This window comes from Drosophila pseudoobscura, chromosome X, assembly GCF_009870125.1.
Source record: "Drosophila pseudoobscura strain MV-25-SWS-2005 chromosome X, UCI_Dpse_MV25, whole genome shotgun sequence".
Lineage (NCBI taxonomy): Eukaryota > Metazoa > Arthropoda > Insecta > Diptera > Drosophilidae > Drosophila > Drosophila pseudoobscura.
In genome coordinates, this window is record NC_046683.1 from 65,008,947 (window position 1) to 65,036,049 (window position 27,103).

At 43.9% G+C, this 27,103-nt stretch overlaps 1 protein-coding gene and 1 long non-coding RNA gene across 6 annotated transcripts; one reads left to right on the forward strand and one right to left on the reverse strand.

Annotated features, from left to right (window-relative positions):
* Positions 1 to 3,655: 3,655 nt before the first annotated feature.
* Positions 3,656 to 26,589, reverse strand: LOC4812428 (translational regulator orb2-like). Of its 5 annotated transcripts, XM_033385249.1 has the most exons (13): positions 25,573 to 25,917; positions 25,184 to 25,517; positions 22,279 to 22,386; positions 21,793 to 22,187; positions 20,942 to 21,003; positions 6,559 to 8,109; positions 6,284 to 6,494; positions 5,953 to 6,219; positions 5,664 to 5,888; positions 5,490 to 5,561; positions 5,212 to 5,400; positions 4,747 to 5,147; positions 3,656 to 4,680 (listed from the first exon to the last, which is right to left on the reverse strand). In XM_033385249.1, the coding sequence occupies exons 3-13, from the start codon at positions 22,301 to 22,303 to the stop codon at positions 4,254 to 4,256; spliced, it is 3,825 nt and encodes a 1,274-aa protein (XP_033241140.1). In that variant the 5' UTR covers positions 22,304 to 22,386; positions 25,184 to 25,517; positions 25,573 to 25,917; the 3' UTR covers positions 3,656 to 4,253. The 5 variants fall into 5 exon arrangements, with proteins under 5 accessions (XP_033241140.1, XP_015043838.2, XP_015043842.2 ...); XM_015188352.2 differs by lacking the exons at positions 25,184 to 25,517; positions 25,573 to 25,917 and adding an exon at positions 26,237 to 26,589; XM_015188356.2 differs by lacking the exon at positions 25,184 to 25,517 and having other exon boundaries at positions 25,573 to 25,912.
* Positions 7,954 to 9,150, forward strand: LOC117185152 (uncharacterized). Its single transcript, XR_004470707.1, has 2 exons — positions 7,954 to 8,079; positions 8,146 to 9,150. It is a non-coding gene; the product is annotated as an uncharacterized lncRNA (long non-coding RNA).
* Positions 26,590 to 27,103: the final 514 nt, after the last annotated feature.

Genomic DNA, 27,103 nt, shown 5'->3' on the forward strand with positions numbered 1-27,103 from the left:
CCAGACTGTCGAACGGCATCAAAATCTCGACTACGAAAATGAGGCCGATTTTTGGCAAATTTAATGATGTAACCATCATGACTTTTGCGAAAATCGTGAAAAAATGTATGTCCTTTTTTAGGCTGGCAGTCGAATGGCAGGACTCTCCCGATCACGGAGAGGCATGCCGCGCCCCGATCGGCTGCCGTACTGCAGAGTTATAGCGTACAGAAAAGACCAGTGTTCTAAAACTATACAAAACCACATATTCGGAAGGCTATATCTTAGACAAATAGGCTCTGATCGGGGAAGGACCCACTTTCCCAGGACCGTGGGGATCCAGACTGTCGAGCGGCATCAAAATCTCGACTACGAAAATGAGGCCGATTTTTGGCAAATTTAATGATGTATACATCATGATTTTTTGCGAAAATCGTGAAAAAATGTATGTCCTTTCTTAGGCTGGCAGTCGAATGGCAGGACTCTCCCGATCACGGAGAGGCATGCCGCGCCCCCATCGGCTGCCGTACTGCAGAGATATAGCGTACAGAAAAGACCAGTGTTTCAAAACTATACAAAACCACATATTCGGAAGGCTATATCTTAGACAAATAGGCTCTGATCGGGGAAGGACCCACTTTCCCAGGACCGTGGGGATCCAGACTGTCGAACGGCATCAAAATCTCGACTACGAAAATGAGGCCGATTTTTGGCAAATTTAATGATGTAACCATCATGATTTTTTGCGAAAATCGTGAAAAAATGGATGTCCTTTTTTCCAATGGCAGTCGATTGGCAGGACTCTCCCGATCACGGAGAGGCATGCCGCGCCCCGATCGGCTGCCGTACTGCAGAGATATAGCGTACAGAAAAGAACAGTGTTCTAAAACTATACAAAACCACATATTCGGAAGGCTATATCTTAGACAAATAGGCTCTGATCGGGGAAGGACCCACTTTCCCAGGACCGTGGGGATCCAGACTGTCGAGCGGCATCAAAATCTAGACTACGAAAATGAGGCCGATTTTTGGCAAATTTAATGATGTATACATCATGATTTTTTGCGAAAATCGTGAAAAAATGTATGTCCTTTCTTAGGCTGGCAGTCGAATGGCAGGACTCTCCCGATCACGGAGAGGCATGCCGCGCCCCCAACGGCTGCCGTACTGCAGAGTTATAGCGTACAGAAAAGACCAGTGTTCTAAAACTATACAAAACCACATATTCGGAAGGCTATATCTTAGACAAATAGGCCCTGATCGGGGAAGGACCCACTTTCCCAGGACCGTGGGGATCCAGACTGTCGAGCGGCATCAAAATCTAGACTACGAAAATGAGGCCGATTTTTGGCAAATTTAATGATGTAACCATCATGATTTTTTGCGAAAACCGTGAAAAAATGTATGTCCTTTTTTAGGCTGGCAGTCGAATGGCAGGACTCTCCCGATCACGGAGAGGCATGCCGCGCCCCCAACGGCTGCCGTACTGCAGAGTTATAGCGTACAGAAAAGACCAGTGTTCTAAAACTATACAAAACCACATATTCGGAAGGCTATATCTTAGACAAATAGGCTCTGATCGGGGAAGGACCCACTTTCCCAGGACCGTGGGGATCCAGACTGTCGAGCGGCATCAAAATCTAGACTACGAAAATGAGGCCGATTATTGGCAAATTTAATGATGTATACATCATGATTTTTTGCGAAAATCGTGAAAAAATGTATGTCCTTTCTTAGGCTGGCAGTCGAATGGCAGGACTCTCCCGATCACGGAGAGGCATGCCGCGCCCCCAACGGCTGCCGTACTGCAGAGTTATAGCGTACAGAAAAGACCAGTGTTCTAAAACTATACAAAACCACATATTCGGAAGGCTATATCTTAGACAAATAGGCTCTGATCGGGGAAGGACCCACTTTCCCAGGACCGTGGGGATCCAGACTGTTGAACGGCATCAAAATCTCGACTACGAAAATGAGGCCGATTTTTGGCAAATTTAATGATGTAACCATCATGATTTTTTGCGAAAATCGTGAAAAAATGTATGTCCTTTTTTAGGCTGGCAGTCGAATGGCAGGACTCTCCCGATCACGGAGAGGCATGCCGCGCCCACATCGGCTGCCGTACTGCAGAGATATAGCGTACAGAAAATAACAGTGTTCTAAAACGATACAAAACCACATATTCGGAAGGCTATATCTTAGACAAATAGGCTCTGATCAGAGTTATAGCGTACAGAAAAGACCAGTGTTTTAAAACGATACATAACCACATATTCGGAAGGCTATATCTTAGTCAATTAGGGCCAGATCGGGGAAGGACCCCCTTTCCCAGGACCGTGGGGATCCAGACTGTCGAACGGCATCAAAATCTCGACTACGAAAATGAGGCCGATTTTTGGAAAATTTAATGATGTAACCATCATGATTTTTTGCGAAAATCGTGAAAAAATGGATGTCCTTTTTTCCAATGGCAGTCGATTGGCAGGACTCTCCCGATCACGGAGAGGCATGCCGCGCCCCGATCGGCTGCCGTACTGCAGAGATATAGCGTACAGAAAAGAACAGTGTTCTAAAACTATACAAAACCACATATTCGGAAGGCTATATCTTAGACAAATAGGCTCTGATCGGGGAAGGACCCACTTTCCCAGGACCGTGGGGATCCAGACTGTCGAGCGGCATCAAAATCTAGACTACGAAAATGAGGCCGATTTTTGGCAAATTTAATGATGTAACCATCATGATTTTTTGCGAAAACCGTGAAAAAATGTATGTCCTTTTTTAGGCTGGCAGTCGATTGGCAGGACTCTCCCGATCACGGAGAGGCATGCCGCGCCCCGATCGGCTGCCGCTGCCGTACTGCAGAGATATAGCGTACAGAAAAGACCAGTGTTCTAAAACTATACAAAACCACATATTCGGAAGGCTATATCTTAGACAAATAGGCTCTGATCGGGGAAGGACCCACTTTCCCAGAACCGTGGGGATCCAGACTGTCGAACGGCATCAAAATCTCGACTACAAAAATGAGGCCGATTTTTGGCAAATTTAATGATGTAACCATCATGATGTTTTGCGAAAATCGTGAAAAAATGTATGTCCTTTTTTAGGCTGGCAGTCGATTGGCAGGACTCTCCCGATCACGGAGAGGCATGCCGCGCCCCGATCGGCTGATGTACTGCAGAGATATAACGTTCAGAAAAAAACAGTATTTGAAAGTTACGCAAATCTTCGGAAGGCTATATCTCAGACAAATATGCCCAGATCGGGGAAGGACCGAGTCTGGCAGGATCGCGAGGATCCTGACTGCGAGACATGCCGCGCCCCGATCGGGCGATGTGTAGCCGAGATATAGCGTACAGAAAAAGTTTTATTGTCAGTGAAATTATTTTTGGTATTTCGTTTATGCTTTTATGCTTTCGTTTATTTATGTAAAAGATATGCACATAGATACATAAATGTATGTCGTGCATATACTAAAATTATTTACTTTAAGTTTATTTTTTGTTCATGTTGTAAATGATATTTCGAAGTTTTTCAATTGGAACCATTGCATATAGTTTTGTTTCTCATTTGGCAAACGGAAGTACGGATAAGTTCCTGCTTAAGAGTAAATATGCTTGTTTGCAGCTGAAACGCTTTAAGTACATATAACGATTGATGAAAAATGAGACCATACACCGGAAAAAAATCGATTATTATTTAAATTCACACCCATACTTAGAAGTCTAGTTGGAATACAATATGTTTGTATATATGTATGTATGTATGTATGCATGTAGCTTTGTTAGTTATGGATCTAGTATATGCCTGCATTATGCTATTGGAATTCATGTCTTGTCGACCTCACAGAGCGGCTGTTAAAGCGCAAGTCACAAACCTGCGACTTGTCTGGTGTTATTGCAAATAATTGTACGATTAGTTGTATAGATACACAAACTTAGATACTTAGAATACTAGTACTATCGATTTTCATTTGGATTGTTCTGGAGTGTGAAACGAATGTATTCAATATAAGCGTTTTATAACTTGTCATTCCCAAAATCCACGTTCCAAATTCCTAATTCAAAATTCAAAATTTCCAAAGTCCTTTTTTGCTGTTCATCGTCTTCCGGCTCTTAATGGCTAAGTACTCGTGGTGGGCGCCAGAGAGATCTCGGGTCTAAGCTAAGCTTTATGCTAATCTCGGAACTAAGATATAATGTGGAAAATGGTGCACACACTTTGTGTTAAATTCAGCTGATACTATCAAATGGTAATCTCCTTTTTGGTATTTAGTTGGGCGAGGCCGGCGACTCGTCCTCGTAGCTGGGTTTGGCCAGGAAGGGTATGTTAAAGTCCACCATATTCGGGTAGACCAAAAATTTGTTGACAGCCTCGCACAGCTTGCTCTCAATGACATTGGTAACAATGGACCAGTCGACGGACTTGTCGCCCACTTGGGGCTTGGTTGATATCCACAGGCGAGGTGGGCCCCGGAAGCACACCCACACCCGATCGGAGGGCGGGGGCGGTATGTTTATTGTCCCACGAGCCACCATACCCTTGAGATCTACGCGCAGTGTGATGTTGGCATTCATGTTCTCCATGGCTCTCTGCACGTACGGCAGCTCGGTGGCATACTGGAACAGATTTGAGGCAGCTATGCGGTCGACGATCTTGAAGATGCGTCGTGCGTTCCCCGGCGAGTTTTGGAAGAATCTGACACAATCGAAGAGGGAGGGGATATCAGCAGGAGATCAGCCAGCATAGAGGAGGAAAACTTACTCAGTCCCGGACGCAGTCTCAGTAGCGGCGCCCGTCGGTGGGCTTTCACTTTCGGTGGAGGAGCCCCCAGTGCTCTCGCCATCGCTGTCATAGATGGCACTCCTGCTGTCTATCGGTATGTCATCGTCGCCCAGATTGCGCGGATACTGAGGTAGATCTGGCTGCGCCGATGTGCTGGGACCGCTTTCAGCTCCCATTGGCGAGGCCTTGGTCTTGGCGCGGATGCGCAGCAAATTGAGCTTGGTGGTCACCGTGATGTGAGCCAGTCCTTCGTAGGTGAGGTCCGCATCCACCCACACACCGCGCTCGTCCAGCATAGGCTGGGAGACGCGATGGCACAGCATGGGCGAATCGCCCATATAGATGTTCGTTATGATCACCTCCTCCATGAAACTGGGCAGCTGTGGGAGAAATCGCAACCATGAAAAGGATTCTATAGTTGATTCTTCGACTTATTGTACTTACCTTAATGGAGTTGAGCTTCTTCTGCATAAATTCCTTTATCCTCTCCTGGAGTTTCGCGTCGTGCAGCATGCTAAAGAGACAGCGCCCCATGAGGACATTGGCCCAGACAATGCTGCCGGAGGGCCCCAGAAACAGTGACTGGTCGACGCCTTTCCATAGCTCATCTTCCTGGCGCTTGGCGCGGCGATTCTACGTAGAAAATTTTCTCATTATTTAGATTTAAATGCTTTTCGCACATTCAAACGTAAATTGGAAGAAAATTAAGCCAAGAAACATACTTTCTTTTTTTCTGAGCCGCTCTCGCGGCGGGCACTTTTGGTCACTGGGATCTGGGTCTGTCGGCAAGCTTTCTACATGGATCGATGCGAAACAAATACAAATAAAAACGCAAATCATAAAAACTGAAAGAGAAAACTACAACTGAAAAGTTGGAGAGTGAGAAGGTGCCGCACCTGGTAGCCGGCCATGAAACGGACATAATCCGCTGGATTTCTAGCCACATCGGAACTCATGATCATTCCCTCGAATTGCTCCTCCTTCGGCGTCTCGGGAAGTAAATCATCCGCGGTTATCTCATCAAACTCTAAATCGGGCGTCTGCTGACCGTCATTCACATTCGAGGCAAACGACACATCGCCCAAGCTCCGATCATCGCTCTGATTATCCTTCGGGCGCGCCTATGGGTAAGCAAAGTATTAACGACTGGGATTTCGGTAAAACCCGAAGCAGCTGCTTATTCACCTTGAGTCCACCCATAGCGCCTACCATGCGGACTGCCTGCCTGGCGGCGGCCATCTGCAGATCTGTGTCCTCCACAAAACGTGCCATCGGCACATGCAAGTCCTGCTCATGGACGCGCCCCTTGCTGGCGGCGGTAAAGCGGCGATACCAGTCCTCCTTCTCCCGATCACAGCGCGTGAAGAGCAGCAGGCGAACCTCATCGCCACAGGGCACCGTGATGTCGTTGAGCTCCGTGTCCGGATTCACATTGTTCCGTAGTTGTTGCAGCTGTAAGTAAAGACAAGTTAGAGCCGTGATCTCCACAGTTCGAGTTCAATTGATTGCATCTTACGTCGCCTTGCATTACAGTGGCTGCAAAATCCTGTTTTTCCTGATCCTCGTAAGGGGGCGTGGAGCCAGGGGCAAAGGTCAGTGATGTACGGGCCTCATTCGACTCCAGCCTGAGCGTTGAATCCGACAGAGATTCAGTTGAGAGACGAGCCGTGGGTGAATCACTGGTGTTCTTGATGATCAGCTGGATGGGATACTTGCGATTGAAGAAGCTGAAAAGGAAGAAAATTAAATAAGAGTGTTGAAGAGGGTCCTTCTCAAGGATCAACTACTGACCGCTTCTTGGCCAGGCCCAGGGGCAGCAGCTCAATGCGGCAGCCCCTCAGATCGTAGGAGCGATGATCGGTGAAGAGGATCTTCTTGCGATCGATGGGCTGCTCGTTCCACATGGAGCGCTTGGGTATCCTCGCTTGGGTGCCGGACATCTTCAGGATGCAGCCATCTAGTCGCACATAGATGGATCGCGTCATGTGGAAGGAGAAGGTGAGCGGATCGTAGCTGTCTAGCTCGTTCATCCAGCCCGAGTAGGTCTTGATCGTCTTGTGCTCCTCCGCCGAGGGGATCTTACAGATGGGCATGGACTCGTAGTTCGGTATCCTGAACTTCACCCTTTCCGGATGCGTGGACAGCATGAAGTGTTCAAAGAGCCAGCGCAGGTGTTTGCCGCAGGAGTCTATCAGCGCGATGAACAGCATTGTGGCGAAGACGCCGCGCAGGAAGTCCTGCATCGGCAGGATCATCAGCACCACGATGGAGGCCCCCAGCGCTATGGGCGTGGCAATGGATGACACCGTTCCGCCATGCCTACGCCAGCCACTGAAGCTGACATTGCTTCCTCTGGACAAGAAGCTGAACCACGACTTTGACTCTGGGCTGTCGGGAGGCCTTTCGTCAAAGGACACTGTGGCTTCGGGTGAAGCAAAAGGTAGGGTCAAACTAGCACGTGGATCTGCCTCATCCCCCTTACTTCCGCCATCCCTGTCATCCGCAGGCCCCATCTCTGGCCACTCGAGCGGCAAACCTGCTTGTTTGTTCGCCATGGGTATCATATCCTCCAGGACCTCAACTCCAGACTCAATCTCCACATCCTTGCGGGCCAGCAGGATGCTCCGTTTCTTTACCTTGCCACTGGCAATGGGAATCTCCGCGGAGGCACCCGCCGCCTGCTGGAGGGTCGATGGCTCGCTGCCCACATCGACCACATTGCGCCTGCGCAGAAAGCCGCTGCGCAACGAGCCGGACGGCGCACTGGGGCTGTGGCTGACGTCCTTCTTGCTCATGGCTGCCGCCTGGTGCTTGGCCTTCACCTTGGACTTGATGTGGGCCAGGCCGCGCCGCAGGCGGGAACGTTCTGCACCAGCTATGGGTACGGCTGCGGCAGCTGCAACGTCGCCGCTGCCCAGGCTGCTGCTGTCGTGCTGCAGTTGCTCGGCCTCCGCATCCGAGTCGGAGTTCTGCTGGTGGTGATGCTTATGATCCGGGTCCAGAGGCAGATCTTCGCTGAGCGATGGAATGCACTCGGTGTCCGAGTCGGGCTCGGTGGGGCTCCACCCAATGGACGGTGGGTCAGCCACAATAATGGGAATCGCTGGAATGGCTGTTGAATGGTGCGACGGCTGCTTGGACGACTTGATTTCCTCAAGGGTTTGTGTGACCTTGCCCTTGATCAGTTTCCAGGTTCCCACTCCCCCACTGGTGTCTACGGTCGGTCCTCCGACTCCGCCTCCTCCTCCGCTTCCGCCTCCGCTGCTGATGCCTGCGGCGGTTAGAGCGGCTATCAGGTTGGGGCCGCTGGACGTGGGTGAGACGCCTTCAATGCTGCCTGATCTGAAATTTTAAATTTGTATTTCGTTTTTAAAACAGTTATCTTTGCCGTTTGACTATTCAACAACCATGGCCCAGAAAAGTATGCTATGGATAATGGAGGACTCCATACTCCACCACAGTACATTCGTCTCTTCCATGCTGCTTCCTCTGTATCTCCCACCGAAAAACCAAGGAACCAGTACCAGTAATCTTAGAGATATGGGTGGCTATCGTCTAACACTCTTTCTTATATGTACATACATATGTATCCCCGAATAAAAGATCTTGGTTGTTTTATTATTCCAGAAAAAGTATTTGTTTTTTTGTTTTATTTATTTGAATGAAGATATATGTTTGTTTGCCATTTTGTTGTTTGTTTTTTGTTTGTTTTACTTGCTCCATAACCTCATATCCTCAGTGTCAGGGTGTGTGTGTGTCTGTGTGTCGGTCGGGGGGGGGGTGTGGTTTTCTTCATATCTATTTTACTTGAGTACAAACGCCGATTGTTGGATGCTCTTTCTTTCTGTGTGTGTTCCCCCCTTCGGGGGTTGGAGTTCGGTTCGGTTCGGTTCGTTTCGGTTCGGGGAGGGCTCTTTAGAAAATGATTTTGCATTGAATATATATTCTTTGTATATAGTATAATCGTATATGTATATTTCCTTCATTACGGTTTTACGCACTCGCTTACGCATACGTTTTTAATTAAATTGTTTCATATTTGGTTTTTGCGTTTCTTTATTTTCTGTTTCTTCGAAGTATTTGCATTGAAGTACTGTTGATATTATAGTTTTCTATTACAGTTTCAATTTTTAGAGAATTTTTTATGAGGGGCGGACTGGGAGAGAGCTTCTTGCATATGTGTTTAATATATATATATATTAATTTTGGTAATTCGTTCATTGATTTTTCCCTCTATTTACTTTTACGTTAGTACATATGTATGTTTTATCTATCGTCTGCTATGGGTCTGGGGGGCGGGGTAGCGGGGAGGGGAGGGCTTATAACATTTCTCTCTCAACATTTGTTCTGTTATTTAAATTGAAAAACGTCTGGAGCAAAACACGCATGGAAATCGAAATGGTTTTTTAGGATTTCTCCACTTTAATCTGTTCTTCTGTTGGGTCTTTAGAAAACTACAAATGTTACTTTTTTGTTTTATTTTGTTTTGTTCTGTTTGGTTTTGTTCTTAATTTGTTTTCAACTTTAATTTTGTAAAAATTAAAAAATTACGTTTATTGAAAATGACTATAAAATATGGAATATTTCGCTAGTTTCTGGTTTTCTTTTCATACGCTTCATACAGATTACGTGTCTATATATATATGTGTATATATATTTATTTGATTTACTATATAGTTTTCATATCTGCCAACTTGTTTTTGTTTTTGTTTTCCGTTTACTATTTATGTATGTGTATATGGTTTTGTTTTTTTTCGGATTTTGTAGTTTTTTTTTTTGTTTCACTTGTATAATGCTAAAAAATTATATGCCTTTGCTTGGATTCATTTTTGTTTCTTTTCTGAATATTTTGCTAAAAGGAATTCATTAGTAAGGGCGCTCAATTTCAGTTTATTTGAAGTACTAAACCTTAAATATTGTACATGTACATATGTATGTGTGGGTGTGTGTGTGTGTGTGTGTGTGTAAAGTGTAGATCTATACAATATACGATCGTATGTGTGTATGTACTATCGCGTCTGCCATTCCGCGGCACAGGCGAAAAAGACAAATTAAAATGGAAGTGCGGGTGCCGACACGATACGATACGATCGGATCCGATACGATACGACTCCCGCTTTACAGGCTACAATTTCTCAATTTAATGATTCATAAAATTCTTTAATTATGTTTAAAAGGTACCAAATGTTGTGAGTGTTTAATATTCTTTAATAACCTTGTCTTTTGCAATGTTTTCTCCTTTCTATGTACTATTTTATACGGCGACCTAAGCTTTGATCCAATTAGCATGAAATGGAAATCGAGTTCATTTCTCTTTAAGGGGGGACTCGGGGGCTGATGCTAAAAAATTTACTATTTAAAACGCGTTTGGTTTACATTCCTTGTTTCGCTAACTACAAACCATACACTGTACAAAAATTGTGCTATGAAAATACTCAAAAAATAATTTAATTTTTCGCTCTCTCTCTCTCTCTTTCTCTCACTGTCTTTCTACATTTTTCGCTTCTGTTCACAATCAATCAATCCGAAATGAAGAGTATTTCCAACTTCCTTTAGAAGAGATTCCTCAAATGCGGCCTAGGATTGGATAATGCACTACGCAGGGCTGGATCTACATATTGTATCAAGTGTGTGAGTGTTCTCTATATTTGATTTAGATTTAGTTTTAGCATTTATTTGAAGCAATTTCTCGTTTTCATGTTTTCGTATTATTTTTCTTTCAAAAATATTCACTGCTTACGTTTTTTTAAATTTCATCAATTGTACTACATGTAAATTTCATATAATTATTTATAGGTTTTAGTTTTTTAGTTTTATGCTTGGTATTTTTCGTATAAAAAACACATATTGACCAATTTGTTCTTGTTTAGATGTTCAGTAAACGTATTTAGATTTTTAATAAGTTCGAATTCAATACTTTTCCTTTTTCAGAGTCTTTCGTATCGTTTAAGTATTTCAATATATGTACTAACAGTTTTTTTTTATTCTTTTTCTTTTATATTTTGTGGTTCAGCTAAGTTAAAAGTATTTTATTTACATTTTTATATCAAAAAAGTCCATACAAGATATATATATAAAAATAAATAAAACACAATTTACGTTATGTCCGTTTATTAATTGCAAAAACGTTATTTTTTTTGTTTTTTGTTTTTTTTTTGTTTTGTCCTATTTTTTTCTGTTGTATAAATTGTATATATCAAATATTGTTTTATTTTTTATATATTTTTTGTTTTTGTTTTTTTGTCGTACTTTATTCATAATATGTATATGTATAAAAAAGAATTAAACAAAGTATAAAAATGTCTCAACGTTAAATCTACCAGGAAACTCTACTAGCAACTACAAAACATACAAAAATATATATTAAGAATTAGGCATAAAAAATATTCATATACTCGTATATAGGATGCCATATATGACGGCATAACACTAGGATCCATATCAAAAACAACATAAACATTGATCTATAACAAGATTCTCTATCGAACTAAAAGCTCGGAAATGGGATAAACTAAATGTCTTTGACTAATCATCTTCGCTTCTTGGAATTCGCTCGAGGGAACAGACCAACAGATCACAAGATCAAAGCTGAAACCCAATACAAAACAACACTGAACCGATTCTTAACTCTATACTATATAGTGCTATAGTGTACAAAATAGCACGCTACTCAAGATTTCAGATTCCAGATTCCAGATATCCATTCCCAATTACAGCGAAAAACATTGAGCGGGGTTCCTCTCTCTCTCCTCTCTCGACTCTTTCTCTCTCTATCGACTTTCGTTTTGGTATATAGTAAAATATTTGTTTGATAAGTTACAGCTTTGATAGCATATTTAAATCGGATTTTTGTTTCTTTCGTTTTTTTTTTGTAACATTTTAAACAGTTAAAGTATAAGGTATATGTTTATATAAAAGTATAAAAATCTATAAAATATTGAATTTGACTACATTTAAAAAAAAAAACATCATCATTACACGCAGTTTTTGTTTTTTTCATTACAGCTTACCGATTACCGATTACCGTAACCGTTTCAGTTTCAGTTTTCGCTTCCGCTTTGTAACAGATTTTGCCTTTTTAAGAGACTAGCATTTCATTACTTTGAAAGTTTTAGAACAACGCATTTGTTTAAATATTTGCACAAAATGTATTACACTACATAGAGCAGGCGCCTGCCGTTATACTCGTCGTATTTGATAATATTTAATTGGTTTACCTTCGATTTCTTTTTTTGTTTTTTGGTTTGTTTGTTTTTTTTTTGGTGTAGATTCTTTTGCTTTTTTAATACACATTATTTGGTAGTTATTACAAAAAATACAAATTAAAACAAACGAACGCTCAAGTCCTCTAATTATGTAGTTTAAAAAATATATACATATATAGTATATATATTATATATGATACATACATACATACATATGTCGTAGTTTAATTGTAATATAAAAATTCTAGAAAAATTGCTATTAATTTGTTGTTGTTGTTGTTGTTTTAGTTTTCCTTTTCAAACTTGAGTTACAACTTTTGCATGACTTGAATTTTATTTTTGTATTTTTATTTGGTTTTAATTTTTGTTGTTTTTTCGTTTTGTAAAGAAAGCGCGAGCAAAAATTTGCTAATAGATTTGACTATCATATAATAATATATATGTATTTATGTATATATATCAGATACACATATGCCAATATGCACGTTTAAAAGTCCAAAGCAGCTTGGGCTTTCGTTCCTTCATTCCTCTCGTCCTGTCGTCCTCTCGTCCTTCCATCCTACCTTCTGGGTTCTTGGTTTGTCTCAAATTTCGAATTCTTGAATTAGTTTCGTAGTACTTTTTGTTGGTAGTATAGAAAAAATATCGTATTTCGTATTGTTTCTCCCGTTCTCTTCTCTTCTCTTCACCGTTCCTTTCGTTCCGTTCCGCTCTGTTCCGTTCCGTTCCGTTCCGCACCGTTCCGTTCTGATCAACAACTCGTATAAATTACAAAATAAGTTTGCCTGTTTTCCCCCTCAATTTCATTTTTGATAATTATCCACAAGTACTGCACTTATTCTAGATATACCATTTGATTGCGCGTCTAGGATACCGTTAAAGGGAAGAGAGAACTTCTTAAGAACATGTTCGTATTGTACAAAAGAGCAAACCAGCAGGCAAACCAATCTGCATAGTTGAAGTACAGTTTTAGCTTTGGGATCGTTAATATTTAACTACTTCGGTTATACGATTGCACATATCATCATCATCATCATCGTCATCATATCATATTATATACATATATATATAAATATATATGCATGTACCTATATAGTTGCGTATAATACGTTTGTTTGAATTCTTGTTTATGAGATAGTATTGCACATAAGTTGTATATATGTTTAGATTTAGATTCCTTTAGATGTTTTAGCATTTGTTTCTCTATGTCGCAGCGTTTCAATTGCGTTTTCTTTTCATTTTTAGTTTCATCTTTATCTTCATCTTCATCTTTCTTCTTCAATCTCCATCGTTATCTTTATCTTCATCATTAATTCTCGTCTTCAGTTACAGATTTGGACTAAACTAATTTCTCGAATAACAATTAGAGTAATAAAAAAAAGTGTATACAAAAAGTTTCTATATAAAAAGTTTGTCTAATACAAGTATTCATAGGGTTAATAATATATGTATGTCATATATCAAAATGGTTTCATACATTGCAGATATATGTATGTACATATATCTTTCATCTAGAAATATTTTCTAGTTTTTCTTGCACCTTCTTGTCGCTCCTCTCTCTCGCTCTCTCTCTGCAACACGCCCAGCAATCAATCGAAGGGTGTACTCGTACTTATAACAACAAAACAATTCGTAAATAAATAAGGCCAAGCGTGACATTAAACAATACAACAAAATCATAAATAAATCATAATACTGAACACAAGCAATTTTACTCTCCCTCTCTCTCGCTCTCTTTGGATGGAGAGCATCTAGTTATTAATTATTATTATTATAATAGTTTTTATTATTATTATTATTTCGTACAATGCCCAATGGCAAAAATGCAAACAATTTTCAGTTTCAAATTTGTTTAGTGTTTTGTCTAGAGAATCTAAACGTCTGTGTCGACTAGTGTAAAATTGTAGATGAGCCTATATGATAGGGTCGGTCGGGGTCTTTTTCAAAGAGTTGCATTAATACAGGGTCCTTGCATATGTGGGACAAGGGACAAGTGTGCGAAAATCGTAGTGTGCACTCTCCACCTGGTAGTAGCTGTCACAAGTGTTTCTCGGGTGTTCCTATGTATTCCTCGTACGATTTTCGCACAACTACAATATTTCAAATGCCATTATGATGCAGCACAATCAACAAGTTCAAGTTCAAGTTCAAGTTAAGTGGAGGCTATATGGTGTTCTTTCACCAACTGGGCTGGGCATCCGGCTCTCGGCTGTCGGTTGCAATCGGTTAAAATCTATGACTTGAATTCATGAACATTCATAAGAGATAGTGTGAAATAGTGTAATCGAGTTATTAAGTATGAATAGTGTATTATTAGTGTAGGTCAAAAATCGATACGCAGATGTTATCGAGTATCAGACTTCAGCTCTAAAGCCAAGCTGGGATATATTTTTGGTTGCCAGTTACCCAATGCCAATGCCAATGTAGTCACTAACGCCTACGATCAAATGTGTGATGGTGTAGGATTGAGTGCATATAATCGAATTTAAAGTTGGAAAATATCAAGGATATTGAATTGTGTATGATTATGCAAGCGAAACAGCTATAGGAGATAGCGCTGAATTAATTGTCCTCCACACAGGGCCGGGGTCCGCTTTCGGTTGCCCGGCTAATTGATGGGTAGTGTTATCGAAAGTGTAATGTTTTTTTGGTTTTTGGTTGTCAAAGTGCTGCCAAAGTGTTTCCAAAGTGTTGCCAAAGTAAGGATTTATAGGTGTTATAAGTGTTGATGAGAATGGAAGAAACTCCTAATTACATCATTCAGGTGTTGGTGCAGCATTTTTTTTGCTCATATTTTCTGTCTAAAGTTAGGAACTTTTCGGAAGATTCTCTGACCCAACCATGCTCAATTATCATTCTTGGACTAGCCTCGATTGGCATACAGAAGATGGCCTCTTAGGTGGTGGTTTAGGATAACATTATCTACGAGGGGTACACATATATCATATCATATGCCTTATGCGAGGATTTTTTGGCTGGCTAAAGGAAGTATCTTGAACATACCCTTTGCATTTTTTTGGTTGTGTTTTTGGTGGTCTTTTGTGAGATAAAATGGCAAACTCTAATGGATTCACCGATTGTAAAAAATAATGTACAAAAAATACTGCGTAGGCGTCTATCAAAATGAAAAACTAAAATTCCATACAGATACTATAAAATGAGAGAGAGTTAAAAAAAAAAAAAAATACATATAGCCGATCGCTAAATAAATTAAAACTAAAGCTATGTAGGCGAGTGTTACAAGAAATCATTTCTAGACTCTGGCGGCTGTTGCAGTTGCAGTTGCAGTTGCAGTTGCAGGACTGCCTCGTCTCCTACTGCTAGGCCGATACTAGCCTAGTGGTTGCTTTCTCATTTCTCATTTGTTTTCTGTCTCGAGTTCGCAGTCGAGTCTCGTCGTCGCGACTGACAAATGTCTTTTGCGTGTGGGAGTGTGTGTCCACGTGTCTGTGTCTCGTGTGGTGTCTTATATGCTAGTTTACGAATTTTTCCTGCCATTGCTCCTGTGCTTGCATCGGCTCCGCTACAGATGCCATGGCGTATGCATATGCTGATGCTGATGCTGATGTGGATGTGGATGCTGCTCCTGACTCTAGTGTTGCTGTTGGTATTTTCGTTATGGGTCTGGGCACTGCCAGCGCTGCGTCCAACAGGCGGTGTCTCTGCTCTCTCTGTTGGCGTCTCTCGTCGTGCAGCGCGGCCTACCAGCGCCGCCGTTAACACCAGCGAAAAGGCACGGCACGGGGCCGGTCGGCGCCCTCCTTGACCAGAGGCTTGTGATACTCCCTGCCAGGACGCGAGTGGATCACGGCCCAGCAGTGCTCGCAATAGTACTGCAAGCAGGTCACGTTGGCGCAAAAGAAGGGCGCGAACTTGCCGCCGCAGCGCTGGCCCTCGCACTCGTCGCACATCTGGTCGTCGAGGACATAGGGCTTGACCTCCACCCGCTTGTCGATATCACCATGCTGCAGCTGGACGAAGCGTGCCGAGATGGCGGCTATGTAGCTCTGTTGATTGGAGAAGGCCACGCGGCCGGCGCCCTTCGGGTACTTGAGCTCGGGATCGGTGTCGATTCCGGCGTAGCACACACCTCCGTAAAGACGGTCCATGATCATGGCCAGCTCGAAGGCTTTCAGGGGCCGAGGCACGCCGCCCACAAACACCGTCTTGCGAGGGTCCAGCGACATGGTAGCGTCCAGCACGTAGTCTGCATCAGCCAGGCGCCAGGGCCGAATCTGCACGGCCTTGTCCTTGATGGTGGGCGAGGAGACGCACAAGTAGAGCTTGTCCTCGTCCGTGATGCACGAGTCGATCAGCTGCTGCACACTGCTCTCGTCCTGGAAGAGCAGGAAGGCGTAGCCCTTGGGTGGAAAGTACGACTTGGACTCGGCCTTGTGCGGCCAGTCGACGACCAGCGGTCCGAAGCGCCGGAACGATGTGGTTATCTCGTCCTCGTCAATGTCTGGGGGCAGACCGCCCACGAATACCTTCCGCGAGAAGCGGGCCGTGCTATCCCCGGCCCCCTGGCCCCCGTTGCCACCCTGGATGGGCGAGTGGGGCGAGTGCGGAGAGTGGCGCGATGGTGAGCCCATCTTGAGGGCATTCAGATAGGCCGACGGATCGTTGGAGTTGGCCGCTATGGCAATGGCATCTGCCTCGCTCAGGTGCTTGGGCCCCCCCAGCACTCGCATTCTGTCCTGCAGCAGGGCCAGATTGTTGTCCCCGTTGTTGCCCAGCGACATGTTGCGCATATACTCGGTCAGCGTGTTATCCATGCCGCCGCCCCCGCCGCCGCCGCCCCCGCCATGGTGCATCTGTCCATTGGATGGCATCATGTTGCCATAGCTGTTGCCCAAGTATGGGGCATCTCCGCCACCAGTGGCGCCGGCCGTGGGCATGCCACCGCTACCATTTCCACCGAGACCACCATTGCCGATGGACAGAGTCGGTATGTTCATGTGCCCGCCACCGGACATGCCACCGTCCATCATATGCGATCCAGATCCTCCGTAGATGGCCGTCGGGGAGGTGCCCTTGATGGGGAAGGATATGCTGCGTCTGTACTTGGGCGACACGCCCGACATCTGGAGGGGAATGGGCGAGATTCCACCGCTGCTGCATCCCGCCTGTGAGCCATTGTAGGGCGATCCGCCGCCGCCACCGCCACCGCCTCCGCCGTTGCCTCCACCTGGGGACGAGGGACTGTGGGCTCCTCCATCCCGCAGCTGCTGCTGCTGCTGCTGATGATGATGATGCAGTGCACTCAGATTCGGAGATAGCTGCTGCTGGTGCAGTTGCTGCTGCTGCTGCTGTTGCTGCTGGTGGAGGTGCTGCTGCTGGGGCGGCGGCTTGCTGAGATTTAGATTGGGCGGCAGGCCGCTACAACTGCAGGGAAGGACAACAAAGATGAAGAGAGGCTTTTACAACATTGGCAATTTGAATGGATGATGATTGTGGATTTTGTCTGTGATTCGGTTTCGGTTTCAGATTCGGATTCGTATTCGGACATCCGATTCGGATACTACTATGTTTTTGCATTATAAAAAGGAGCAATTGGTCAAAGATTTGCTTCGGTTTTATTTGTTGTTGTTTGGTTAAATACTAAAATGTACAAAAATAATAATGCATTTGTATGTGTGTGTGGGTGTGGGGGTGGGGGTGGGGGTGTGTGTGTGTGTGTGCTTAACCCATTGCCGCCCAGCGTTACAAAAAAATAATAACGCAAATATTCGAAAGAAATTTTTGATCAGCTGATAAGATATTTCGTCTTGCGGGGCTGGACTTCTTGGAAGGCTACAAATAGATATGCAGATATCGCTGATACTTCACACGCATACACTCGAGAAACGATGAATATTTACATTATTCTTGGGGGTTTATCTATGTACATATCTACATGCAATGTCTCTGAAAGCTATGCAGGAATAGATTACTGTAATCTTCGATAGGGATTGCTAAAACTATAGTGCATAGAAACCATCCAATGGTAATAGCTGTACCTATGCGACTAGGCTCTTCTCTGATAGATCATTCTAAGCCAATACTAATCCTCAAACAAATCTTGAATTGCTCCTTTTTTTTTGGTATTTCTTTATAGGCTCGTAATTATTTATTATATTTTTATAGATTTCTCTCAGATCTGTTGTTGTTGTTGTTGGCGGTTGTGGTGTAGGATTGCTGTTGCTGTGGTAAATGGTGTGGATGGTGGTTTTTGGTGGCGGTGGCGGTGGGTGGCAGTGGTGGTGGTATTTTTCTTTAGTTTTTTTTTTTGGTGGTGACTTGGTTTGTTTTGCTAGAGATCCAATCAGAATGAAAATTTAAATTACGCTGGCTTTATTTATTTTTGTATATTTGGCGATTTAGAAGGCAGCTCGTTATGGGGCTTATTTTTAATTGTTTTTTGTTTTGTTTTTTGTTGTTAGTTCTTGTTTGGCACTGTGCTTGTTTGGTTTCCTTTCGTTTAGGGGATTTTTCAACACTTTCTTGACTGCTGCTGCACTGACACTGGTTTAATGGTTAGTTCTCGAAGGAAACGGCCCAGAAAAACAAACGAAACCGATACAGATACAGATACAGAGATAGAGATAGAGAGAGAGAGGGAGAGAGAGAGAGAGAAGACAACAAAAGAAATCATATGCCGACGCGTAAAGTGGTGGTGGCACAGTGGGCGGCAAGGGGTTAATAAATATCAAATACATATGTAAATATGTATGTATGATAATAGAAAACTAAACTAGTTCAAATCGTTATGTTGTTGCTGTTGCTGTTGCTGCTGTTGGTGTAATTTTGTGGGCTATTTGTTGGTGTATTGGCACTATCATGCTAATTGATTGAACAACAACAAAAACAATACAAAAACTCACTGCATGTCAAACTGTGAGGCCAAGACGCGAGAAGAGACATGAATTTGCATGGAAACTTTTCATTTAAAAATTACAAACACGTTGCCACGCAGATGAGAGGATGGGGCAAGGGTTTTGACTGTTGCTACTTCTGGTGGCTGCTTGCCATGCCGTTCATGCTGTTCATGCCGTTCATGATGATGATCATGTTGATGATGAAATGTGTGTGTAACAAACATGTTGGAACGTGTACAAGTGTAAATAGATAAAAAAGCAACCAGCAACCAGCAAACAGAGGGGGAAAATGGTGGATGGAGCTGTGATGGCAGCAATGCTACCCACCGATGGTGGTGGCTGGTGGCTGGTGGATGGTGGGCTGGTGTGGTGTGGTTTCGTCTGGCTATGCTTTTGATAAGAGTCGCCCCCTCAGGTAACAAGAGCAACAACAGCAACAGTAACGACAACAACCCTGACAAGAGGCTGGCGATAACGACAGCGGCGTCGGCGACGGCGACGGCGACGACTGTCGACAGTCGACAGTGTTGAAAAATGCAATTATAGAATGCAATTAGCTCTAGAAACTTAATTAAAAAGGTAACGGAAATGAATCCAGAGAAAGAGAGCGAGACGGGGGAAAATGGGAAACGGGAAAAAAGGAACATGAACGAACATGACAACTGCCACAGGAGCTTAGGGGTTGGAGCCGGGAGCAGCGTATACAAAAAAACAGAAAAACAAGAAAGAAAAAAATAGTTAAATCTGATTGACACGAGAAATTGAAAATCCGACAGCAAAAAGTCTTTAAGAATACATCTAGCACACTCGTACTCACTCTCGTACTCGCACTCGCACTCACTCTCGTACTTGTACTTGTATCTACCGTACCACACGGCACATGGAAATCAATAAAGCGAATCAGGCGCAATGACGTCAAACGATGGGAGGAGAAGAGGCCGCTCAGCCAGACTAAAGCTCAGGTAGCACCAGCAACAGAAACAGAACCACAACCACAACCACAACCAGAGCCAGAAATCAAACAGAGCTCTAGACTTGCAGATTTTAATATTTAAAATGAGAAATGGAGAGAAGCCACAAATGAAAATGGAAATGGAAATGGAAAGGGGGGAAAGGGGAAGCACACTCACAGAAACAAAGCATGGGCGAGACGATGGGCACGTGACGTGACGTTGATGGGACATGCCCCACACCCACTAAAGGGAACCACCGCCCACACGGCCAGACGGGGAGGCACTTGAGCTGAAAGTTGCAGACGGACTTGGGCACGGGGCAGGGGGGTGGGGAAATGTTGCATGTTTGTAGGCAGCATAAACAAAGCAGGCTGCACTCCACAGATGCTCCACGTAGAACACAACTACAAATGCAGTTCTCGGTGACAAAGCAACAAAAGCAGTCTAGGCCCAGAGCCAGAACCAGAGCCAGAACCAGAGCCAGAGCCAGGCTGGAAAGCAGGCAAGTTTACGGCCATTGGCAGCCGAGGCAACGCCGCCGAGAACGCATTAAAAATGCACAAGTGGTGCAGGACTCGTACATACAAAAAAATAAAAGTAAAAAATCAAAGTCACAAAACTGCAGTAAAGTCATTTTTTAGGTCCAACAACCAACGGTCAACGAACTTCGGGAGAAACATAAAAAACACTACAGATTGAATGTGGCGGAAGGAAATGCACGAATCGGGGTTTGGGGTTTGGGGATCGGGGATCAATAAAAGCCAAAATACAGCTTAACATAACCTCCTATCACGAGGAAGCCTTTCGGTTGTTGACCAACACTCTTGGTTAGAGGTACTCCAGCAGATGCCGTTGATATACCAGCTTCTTCTCCCTGCATTGGGCGGCACGAATCACATCGGCAGCAGTTACTGGAATACCACTATTGCATACATATTTGTGTATGCCGTATGTACGAGTATTAATGCATGCAATTTCTATAGATGTGTATGTGTGTGTGTGTGGCAACAACAAACAACAACAACGATTATGTTAGGGCGTTTTCAACTATACTTTTTTGTTTTCTTTTTTTTGGTTAGTGTACATTTAAGTCCCCGAATACCCCGAAAAAAAGGATAGTGTTGTAAAATGTAAGCTTGTCATGTGGGGAAGCACTCACCTTTTGCGATTGAAGAAGCCACCGCCTTGCATGTAGTTATTGCGCAGATTTACTTCTTCGTTCTGTGGTGCGATGATCGATCCAATGCGGCGACAGGAAAGCGTTCAGAAGGAATGAAAAGAAAGGAGAGGAAGGGAAGAGAAGAGAAGATAACATTTTGCAACAATGAGTAATATTGCCAAATGATTTTGCAACGAGCACATCTGTTGCAAGTTTTTGGCAACGTTTGCAGCGGTCAAATATTTACGCGGACCCGGTCCCGCAAAAATAGACACAATTTGAATGACAAACACACACGAGCGGGAGCCAGAGCGGGAGCCCGAGACCGAGCCCGAGCGCACGCTCTCTGCCAACAACAACAACAGAGCGCGCAAGGGAAAAACTAAATTTTCTGCTCTTTAAAAAGTGAAACCATTACAGTGGCAGTGTTGAAGAGCGGCAGAGTGGCAGAGGCGTATCAGGGAATAAGTGTACTACTAATTTGGGCAAGCAAATGCTAATTGGCAACTGCCGCACCGCACTGTACCGCACTATGCCGCACCGTCTCGACAGACGAATAAACGAATGAAGGAATGAACGATCGCTGTGGCGCGTTCTGTATAATTTATGTATAATTGCGATAAATCGGTTCTACGACAAACGCAACGAAATGAATCATAATTTGGGGCTTTGGATTCGGTGATAACAAACGACGGAGCCGAAAACGTAAACAAGAATGAAAGGCACTGTTCTGGGGGGGATGGCGAATGTTTAGATACCCTGTTTTGTATTTAGCAACTTATAAGAGGACCTTTCTGTTTTGGTTCTGTGGGTTCTGTGACAGGGCAGGGCATTTACTTATGGATACTCACGCTAAAGAGAGCCGCCTGCATCTGTTGGTGCGAGGGGCTGCTGGAGAGGGAGTCGCACGTCATCCCGGCGGCATTGAGGCCCATCCCGTTGTTCTTCATGCCCAGCAGCGTGGGCGAGGCATCGCCGCCGCCACTGGCCCCACCGCTGGGACTGTGCTTGTTCTGGTGGAATGACTGTAGGATGTCATCCAGCGACTCGTCGTTGGCATTGAAGCGCACTGTGATCGGCGTGCTGCTGTTGCTCAGGCCGGGCGGCGACTTGGATGATGATGCTGTCGTCATGCCGCCACACGCTGCGTTCGAGGATGTGGGCGATGTGGCTGCGGATGCTGACGCGGATGTCGATCCGGACAGGTTGCTGTTGCTGCCACTGGCACTGCTTGTGGCGCTGCTGGCTGTGGGGGGGGTGTGGAGAAGGGGCAGGGAGGAGAAACCAGGTCTGCTGTTAGCTGTTTGTCATCCGTCACACTTTCTGGCTTCCCTTACCCTTTGGTAACTTGAGCGAGTCCATGGTGCCCGCACCAATGTGGGTGGTTATACGGCTGCACTTGAGCTGCCCCGGGGGCTGCGCGTCACTTCAGCTGTTGCCTTAGCCTACATAGAAAGTGGGCCAGAGCAGCGCACGTTGGAATTCCAATTCGGATTGGAATTGGTAAGTGTATATCCATCCAAAAAACATCAATCAGTCGCCAGCCAGTCAGTGTCGGCAAAAGAAAAGAGAAATACATAGAAACAGAAACAGAGGAGAGAGAAAAGAACGTGAGGGAACGTTAGATAAGTGATAAGTTAATCATATTTCTGCTCTGTACAATCGGTTCTTCGAAATGTCAACACGTCAACCGCATCCCTCAAGCCTCTGCCCGAGCGTAATTGCGTTTAAAAATAAATAAAGGCATGCGGGGAAGCAGCAGCCGCCCCCCGACAGCACTCCGCCCCGCTAGCCAGGCCACAACAAAAGCAAAAGCTATTTGACATTAATTTTTATTTTCCTATTTTTAAAACCCTTAATATAAGTATTTTACCGCTGACCGTTTGGCCGTCGATGTTTCTTTCTGGTCGCGCCTCCTCTTTGCTGTGCTTTTTCCTCAAGGGTTGCCAAGCACACATTGAAAATATCATTTATTACACATGATATGAGGAATATGCTAATAATAATGGTCAAGATATTCGTACCATATCATTTTTCATATTTCTGATCTATGGGTGGCCCCCAAGTTCTACTTTATCTGATTCATCATCGGGGAACTGGCAATTTGTTTCATGTGACGGACGTGGACGTTGTGTGTTCCTGGCCTCTACGGCCATACAGCAAATTTACTATCTGTTCACGTTTCACTTTATACTTTATATCGGGAACTACGAGAATGCGACGATAAAATGAGCCATAAAATGTGCAATGCGTATGGGACAAGGGGCAGGGGCAGGGGCAACGGTAACGGCAACCACAACAACCATCAATCAATTATTGATAAGCAAAGTGTTACTTTCTGTCTAAACTTTTCTCTTATTTTCTGCCGAATGACTAATAAATATGTACATGTATATGGAGATATGGCCAGATAATGGGGCTGGGCAAGCTGTCTAAAATTGTAGCGCAATTCAAGTGAACCAGAAACACCGGACTAACGATGGCGGCGGGGGATTACAATTGATCGCTTTTCCAATTAGAAAAGCCACCCCCGAGGGCAAGCGTTTTTAGTGGGGCTCCAGATGTCGGTCAAACGCTCGTATGTATGCTCCATGCTTTGCCCATTTTGCATACAATATCCAATTTCCCGAGCTCCGCTCCGGTCCGGTTTGGTTCGGTCCGGTCCCGGCCCAGCCCCGTCTCGTCCCGTCCCGTCCCCTTCCGTTCGTATACACGCACTTCATTTTGGTTTGCGCGACCGGAAAACGTCCATTGTTCGGAAAGAGGTGGGGTGGGGTGGGGTGGAGATGGAATGGACAGTGGGGTGGGGTGGGGGGTTTAATTAGTTAAATGCAGAGAGACAACAAAATTGTTGTGCCAATGAAATGGCTCACTCAGGCATGAAAAACTGACCGAAGGTGCCTCTCCGCCCTGCCGCCGCACCCCCCTTCTAATAGCCCGACCGCCCAACCACCCACTGAGAAAAACAAAATACCCCAAAAGAAGAAAAACAGGCATGTTCAATACATAATTTTGCCCTACAAACGAGAAGAGAGCGACGCGACCCCCAAAAAAACCGAAGACGAAACGACGACGATGTCGCACAGCAATAACAACAATGACAGTAACGCCCCCATAACCCACACACACAAACAGACGCGAATACACACATGTATGGACACATACACACACACACACACACTTGAAAAGTAAACAAGTGTGTTGTGCCGCCAAAAGCACAGACAGCTTGGCTCAGCTTCAAGAGAGCGCACGGTAAGCTAGAGATGGGAGGCATGGCGGCTGTCAATGTCACGATTTAATTGGACACAACCTACAAACAATCCCATCAAATGTATCCCTATTGTACTAAAACCATATACAATGTGCTAGAGATGTGAAATGTTAGGCCTGTCAAAGTCCCGATTAATCTATCGCATCGTTCTGAAGACTAATCTAAAAACAAGCAGTCATTATTCACTGAAAAACGAAAAACTGTCGTTAACCAAAATAAATTGCAAATTCTTAGTACGTACTTCCACAAGCCTACTAGCTAACTAACATTTTGACATGGTAAGAATAATGTGAAGCAAGGTCACACTGCGCTTTCTCAAATGTCACTTTTAATAAACAATTTTAACTGAAAATAAAAAAAAAAATTCTTCCACAAATCAGACTTTGAATCAGACACCCGAAGAACCAAACAATCGCCCATCTCTAGCTGCGCTTTTATTACGCGATGCAGTAGTTCTGTCCGTCTGCCGTCTGTGTCTGTGTGAGTGCAAACAAATTTGGTTGAAAAACTCTTGGCAAATGAAGTTTGTTTGCTGCCTCCACTGTTTTTTTGTGTGTGTGCAGTTCTATTATCACGTCTGCAATTAGACTTAAGTAACTGGGCCAAGTTGCAGCTTTTATCCAGATTTCCACGCTTCCACCCTTGGGAAGGGGAGAGAATTCGGATTGTGGTTGGGGTGTAGGTAGATTTTTTTAGGGGTTTATTGCTGTCTTTGCTTTGCTCAACTGATTCGTTGCCGTTTTGCCAGTTGCCCCAATTTCAATTGGTTACGTACGTACGTACACGTACCCGTACACATGCACACACACACGAACGCACACTACGATATCTCTGAGAGATGAAAGCAACCCTGGTTGGGAGCTGCGCGAGTCCGAGAAAAAAGTAGGCCAAATAAGTCCGAATTTAAAATATGATTTTGACAGGTGCAAGAGCTACGCACCGCACCGAAAATTCCGCACTAATAAACTAACCTTTTGTTTTCTTTTTGCGTATTGTTTTTTTTTCCTACGTTGGTGCAACCGACACACGATGCACAGCACGAGGGGCAGACGAGATACGAAGGCGTACGAAGATGGACGAAACTTTCAGGTGCAAGTTTTCTTTTCGCGTTGGTATGTGTGTTACATTTCCGGGGGTGCTCTCACACACACCACCAAACACTCGCGAATCTGTGACGTAGATGGAATTGCTATGTGTGTTTTTCTTCTCTGCTATCCTGCTCCCTTTTTTTTGCAACAGCAGCGAAAATTCCTTTGCTTGGGGAAATCCCCTTTACTATTATGCGATGGCTATTTTCGTTATGAACTAAAAATTCGTTGCCTTTAATGCGCAGGATAATATCCCACCTTTTAGCACTTACTTTTCGAAACACTGAAAACGAATTTACACACACGGACACACACACGTTTCTCAAAAAAATTTGGAAAAGCACTGTTAAATTTGTAAAAACTTTTAACTATTTACACTAGAATTTCAAGAAAAACTTCCAATTTTAATTTTTCCGAGCTGCTGCTCCGTCCGCTCGCCAGCGAGACGACTGTGATATTGAATTTTTCACTGCTGCCTGCCAGTTAGGTTTGTGTTTTCGTTGCCGTCGTCGTCGTCGTCGCCTACTTTTCCGACCGACACGCACGAGAAAAATCAATCATTTTCAGTTGTTTTGCTTGTTGTTGTTTCGAGCTTTTCCAACAACAACAAGCTGACAGCTGCTCTGGACGCTGCAGTGGCGACGGCGCAGTGTTGCCATGTAAGCGAACTGCTGCATTACAGCAATCGATACATCGATATTTTAAATGCCCGCAATTGGTCCGTCCGCGAAGAAAATAAATAATAAGCTAATGTTGCAACAATAAAAAGCCACCAAAATAATGTTTTACAATTGCATATTTACTTAGATGTCTTAATTATAAATTACTTGGTTATCTGGCAACCCCACAGCTGTTTGTCGTTGCTGCAACAGCAAAATAAATGCAGGCAAAGAACACAAGCAAGCGAATTGAATTATATAAAACTGAACTACTTACAATATCAACAAAGCAGCTTCGTCTCGCAATGGTTTAATGGTACTTTTGTTTATATCAGCCACCAGCAGCTTTTTTTTACATCCGCACACACACTCGCGCTGCGAAACAAACCGAAAACCTATTGCTATTTGCTATTATCTTTTCACGAATTCTTATTGGTTTTTTCTTTTTATTCGAAAGAGAGCACCCACAATATATACGCGCACCCAAAGTCTGTGTTCCCGAAGTGTGGTTTTGTTATAGATTTTACTAAAATATGTACATTTTTAATTGTGCGAGAACGAGAACAGACGACAAATTCTGAGCACATCCGACGTTGCTGTTCCACAAAACAAAAACGAACAGGTGTGCTTTTTTTCTACCGAAACTTGTATGCCCTTTCCGAGGATCTATGTACTGCGTGGAGCAGTTTCACTATAAAATGATGGGTACAATTTCAGCGATTGTGTGATTTTTCTTTACATTCATATTTTGCCGAAGATTCTATATCATTTAAACATATACAAAGCACGATTTCGTCAAGCCTATTGATGTTATGTATGTACCTCAAAATACTCTACCATGATTTCGAACTAGTTCGATAAGTGGCACAGCTGTCTAAGCCGACTACGATTGTAAGTATGAAGGGCAGCGCGCGTCATTTCAAATTTCTTTACCGATTGCTTGGAGAACTGTGCTGTCATTGTATGTAAACATTTGTGAAAACAATGGCGAGCCCAATCTCGTGAGCATTAGATGATGATTATGCTTGGGTTATTCCCCAAGAACACTCTATTGCGATTTCACTCGCTCTCTCTCTCTTTCTTTCGTTGTATTCGCCTCTCTGGGAGCACTTAATCTCTTCCCACACATATTTATAAGTAGTGC

Coding starts and splice junctions, on each gene's coding strand:
- LOC4812428 (XM_015188352.2), bottom strand. CDS start 22,303: ATGGACTCGCTCAAGTTACCAAAGG. Junction 8,110..20,941: donor GGCTTCTTCAATCGCAAAAG/GTGAGTGCTTCC, acceptor TTAAAATTTCAG/ATCAGGCAGCATTGAAGGCG. Junction 6,220..6,283: donor CCACTGTAATGCAAGGCGAC/GTAAGATGCAAT, acceptor CTTTACTTACAG/CTGCAACAACTACGGAACAA.